A 4,496-nucleotide genomic window follows, 5' to 3' on the forward strand; every position below is an offset into this window, starting at 1 on the left:
ACTTCTATTTCAACTTCAAATAAAAGGCATGCTAGAGGGAGTTCCAACAAGGCTCCAATCATTTACTCTTCCAATTTTGATGATATTTTGTAATTTGTAATCAATTCCCAACTACAAAGTTGCATCCTTGATTGAAGTATGATTTTCTTAAACCTTATGGGTATCTACTATGTTGAATCAATGTAGATCATAGATGTTGAATCCATATGAGAACCATCATGAATCACATTAGAACCTTAGTAAGAATCCACCTTTTGTATCAATGTAGGTCATGGGTGTTGTATCCAATGAGAACCACCATGAACCACATTCCTCTTCTTTCATGTGAACCTTATGAAGTTCAAACATGAGTTTAAGAGGGAGATTAATGGGTAAACACATGTTGCTCACACTTCCTACTTAGCCATGTGGGAATCACCCCTAGACTATTCATCCAAAGCCTACATAAGAGGTCCCTCTCTAACTTGAATGGCACCACTCATTTTCTCTATTGCAAGGCTCATAGAGCTCTTTTTTGTAAGGCACCATTTTCAGCTCTCTCTACCTTCTCTTAGCATGAATGGTTCAAGTGTACCCCAACAAACTGTTGTAGAGTGCTTCCATTTTTTTTTTGAAGATAAGCATCTCTCTCTCTCTCTCTCTCTCTCTCTCTCTCTCTCTCTCTCTCTCTCTCTCTCAAATCTCAATGATTTGCTTCATGTGTATATAAAAGGAGATGTGGTGAAGAAGACTTGCAAAAGAATGTATCAAATTTCATCAGAGCCATTCCAATATTGATACTGATTGTACCGTTTCTTCTCAATAAGTTCTCCTTTTTTTGTCGTCGAAGGCAGCCACTCCGCCAGAGGCGAAGGGAGTCTCACTCGTTGAGATGAGGAAGCTTGTTGTTCTTGCATCTTTAGCAAAGGGATAGCCTTCCAAAGGCTATCTTCTTGAGAGTCTTCATGACAAAACTTATTTGATTTGCCCATAAGAAGCACTCTTGTTTGCTTCTACACACTATTTAGATCATTTACAAAACTCTCATACCACTGTCGGCTTCCTAAAAATCTTTCCAACACTTTCAATACAACTTTGGTTCGTTAAATAAAAATAAATTTAACAAAATGATTGAGCGAATAATCACAACACACAAAGAAAGCAACATACTTAAGAAGCAAAACACAAGACACCACCTTAATCATTATGGTTGCGTATTTATCTTTTGTCTCTTTATTCATCTCATGGACCATGAACTCAATAAGATAAATATATGAAAGGTAATCTAGAGCATGAGCTACGCAATCAAGAGAGTGTATGTCATGATTAAGAGAGAAAATTTACATAAAAGAGGGCAAAAGCATATCTTCCACAACTTTTCTCTAGTGGAGATTCTAGTGGCTCCGTTGGCTTTGAAAGGAGGGTAAAACATTAGGTTTCTTGGAAAGGATTCTCTTGGAGTGCTCATCTCCCTCCTGAAGAGTCAAGAAGTTAATTCTTGCTTAAAAAATGTGATGCGCGTGAAGACGTAATTTCGAGATTCTCTTTCTCTCTTCCTGCATGCACCCAAAAATAAAAGTGGTTGCTTTTCAAATAAACCCTAAGAATAGTAGGTAAAGAAGACATTGCTTGTTTTGAATGGTTTTTAAGAATAAACCATAAGCAAAATTGATACAATGTCCAAAAGGAGTAATAGTGATAACAAGCGCGATCGATCAATTAATAATAAGTACACTTTTTTTTTGGAGTTATTTTTAGGATGAGAGAGAGGTCAAAAATTTCTCTTGAATGCCCCTTTCAAAGCATTAAAACTTTGATTACTATCTGTGAAACCCTCTTAAGAGCAAGAAAATCCTTGCCGCGTGTGGGCACTCCTTGATGGATATACTTTTTTTTTGTTTAGGGGCCATTGGGAGGATGGCTTGCTTTGTATGTATCGTTGGTGAACCATGTAAATTACCAATGAAGGAGTCGTCGTGCTAGAGAGTGACGGAGGAGGGGTGTGAGAATGCATGCCAAGAGCATACGCGTTGGGACGTTGAAAATGGAGAGCGGATTCGAGTGGAAGAAGAAAACGCCTACAAGTGGACGCCCCAATTTTTCCGCCACGTGGATGCAATCCACCGTCTTCGCCATCACCCTTTTAAATACTGCTGAGCACTTCGTACTCGCTACCACTTTACCTTGCTTGCTACCCACAGATTCTGCAAATCCCTCTCTCTCTCTCTCTCTCTCTCTCTCTCTCTCTCGTTCTTGAGCTCAGCAGCAAGTACGCCATGTCCAAGCTCGTGGAGAAGGCAAAGCACTTTGTGGCGGACAAGGTGGCGCACATGGAGAAACCCGAGGCAGACCTGACCTGGGTGTCCATCAAGGGCATGGACCGCAAGGCGCTCTCTCTGGAGACGGACGTCCTCGTCACTAACCCCTACTCCCATGATCTCCCCATCTGCGAGATCTCTTACAAGCTGAAGAGCGGCAACAGGTAGAGAGAGAGAGAGAGAGAGAGAGAGAGAGAGAGAGAGAGAGAGGTGGGTGTTGGAATTCTTAGAAGACGTGTTGGTGGTTTATTGGACTTCTTGCAGGGAGATCGCATCCGGGAAAATCCCCGACCCTGGATCCGTAAAGGCTAACGACAAGACTGCTATCAAGATCCCCACTACCGTGCCATACGACTTCTTGATTTCGCTGCTGCGCGACATTGGTGCCGATTGGGACCTGGACTACGAGATGGATGTTGGGCTCATTGTGGATTTGCCCATCATAGGCAACTTCACCATCCCCTTGTCCAAGAAAGGCACCCTCAAGCTCCCCACGCTCTCTGATATCTTCTAAGCTTAAATGGCTTGTGTATACTCAACTCATTTCCCTTGTTCAATATTCTTAGCTTTCAACCGCGTATAAATAAACATTAGCACGTTCGAGTTGCTCTCTCTCTCTCTCTCTCCAAATTGAAGATTCAGACATTATTAAGCTTTGGGACTTGTCCTTTTATAGGCTCCTTTACACCCTATATTGATTGACATGGGAATGTGCATTTTAAAATTGTTTTGGTAGCACATGTGAAGAGTTTGGTGGCCACACATCCTATGGCAGCTAATCCTCACCATTTATCCCTTAAGCACGTCATGTGTCACTGGAAGGCGAGCCTCATGACTAATTGACATGGACCTCTGGTGAGGGTCAATGGTCCATGTCAATGGACCTCTAGTGAGGATCAATGGTGCCATGTCAAAAGGCACGAACGATGCTCATCTACTTTGTTTAATCGCGGATGTGTTCGTATGTGATTACGATGTGATTCTGTTATAATCAAAATGTGAGTATATAGAGTTAGGCATGGGGTGCCATCCAAATGTGATCCAAGTGTGGTTCTTTTGTTATCAATAAAAATTCAAAATTTGATATTCTTTATGCAAAAATCTCTTTCTCAACTCGCGACAAATAGCTATCTAAATGGAAAACCATAAGTGGATAAGTGAGCTTGAGGTTGTGAGTTCGAACCTTAGTGCGTACTTTCACTTGGGTGGCGCTTTTGTCTCTCCAAGACCAAGAAGATTCCTTTATATTAAATCATTTTCCTTGGCCATTAGAAGACCATGGATGCACCTTACATGCTTACCATTGAGAAAAGGGTGTCAATTAGTCTGGTGGGTAGGCGAGCCCTCTCTCTCTCTCTCTCTCTCTAAATTCTGGTTGACAAAAGTACGCTAAGTGGAACAAGGCTTGCACCAACCCTACAGTTTGGTTTGATCCCACCTACAAATTTTGACATTTACTAGGCCCTACTTTTACAACTTAGAGCACATACTTTAAGAGAACTTTCAAAATACACCTTAAATTTTCCACATCTCGATTTTTTTAGGAAATTTTATTTCAAGCATTGCAACAAAACTACACGTGTACACACAAATGTTATCTTTAGTAAATGCCTTTGTAAACACGAACTTTAGAAGATTCCTTGTTCTCTCACCGCAAAAAAAACAAGTAATGAAATCACGAAGCCTACTTATAAACGGCTAGTTACAATAGACTAAATATACCATCGGCATGATCTCAACGGCTTATGATTATTTAAAAGTATTTGTCCAAGGATCCTTGGGAATCAAGAATGGATATGTCGCTACATGTGGTTCCAAAAGATCTCACATGGTGAGAATTTTCCTAGGTGCATTCTCTATAACTCTACCTCTACAATGTTGAGGTAACACATACGCACATAGTTGTTTTCGCTCAAGCCCATGCATATAGATTTATGAGGTCTCTTAATGTCGTTCGAGAGACGGGTGGATTTGGGTAGCAGATGCCTGCTTGTAGGAAACCCCACAATGAAGTTGTTTCTTCTCTCTTCTTTTTTTTCATTTGTGACAATGGCCTTGGTCATTGCTCCTTTCCACACACAGGAAAACTGGTGGCGCTTTCTTCGAGCAGTAAATCAAAGATAGTGCTACACAATAACCAATCTGAGCAATGACTCAAGACGAAGTAATAGCTAGCTACCACCTAATGCGGTTGCCCAT

At 41.1% G+C, this 4,496-nt stretch overlaps 1 protein-coding gene across 1 annotated transcript; it reads left to right on the forward strand.

Moving 5' to 3' along the window:
• Window positions 1-2,144: 2,144 nt before the first annotated feature.
• On the forward strand, window positions 2,145-2,903 carry LOC147455142 (late embryogenesis abundant protein Lea14-A-like). The gene is made up of 2 exons (XM_086513977.1): window positions 2,145-2,461; window positions 2,562-2,903. The coding sequence occupies exons 1-2, from the start codon at window positions 2,256-2,258 to the stop codon at window positions 2,809-2,811; spliced, it is 456 nt and encodes a 151-aa protein (XP_086370103.1). The 5' UTR covers window positions 2,145-2,255; the 3' UTR covers window positions 2,812-2,903.
• Window positions 2,904-4,496: the final 1,593 nt, after the last annotated feature.

Source organism: Adiantum capillus-veneris, chromosome 6, assembly GCF_014529385.1.
Source record: "Adiantum capillus-veneris isolate H3 chromosome 6, ASM1452938v2, whole genome shotgun sequence".
In the NCBI taxonomy this organism is placed as follows: Eukaryota; Viridiplantae; Streptophyta; class Polypodiopsida; order Polypodiales; family Pteridaceae; genus Adiantum; species Adiantum capillus-veneris.

Bases quoted from the DNA above. Each gene is read 5' to 3' on its own strand.
- LOC147455142 (XM_086513977.1), top strand. From the start codon at position 2,256: ATGTCCAAGCTCGTGGAGAAGGCAAAGCACTTTGTGGCGGACAAGGTG. The intron at 2,462-2,561 runs GTAGAGAGAGAG...GACTTCTTGCAG, and splicing joins AAGCTGAAGAGCGGCAACAG to GGAGATCGCATCCGGGAAAA.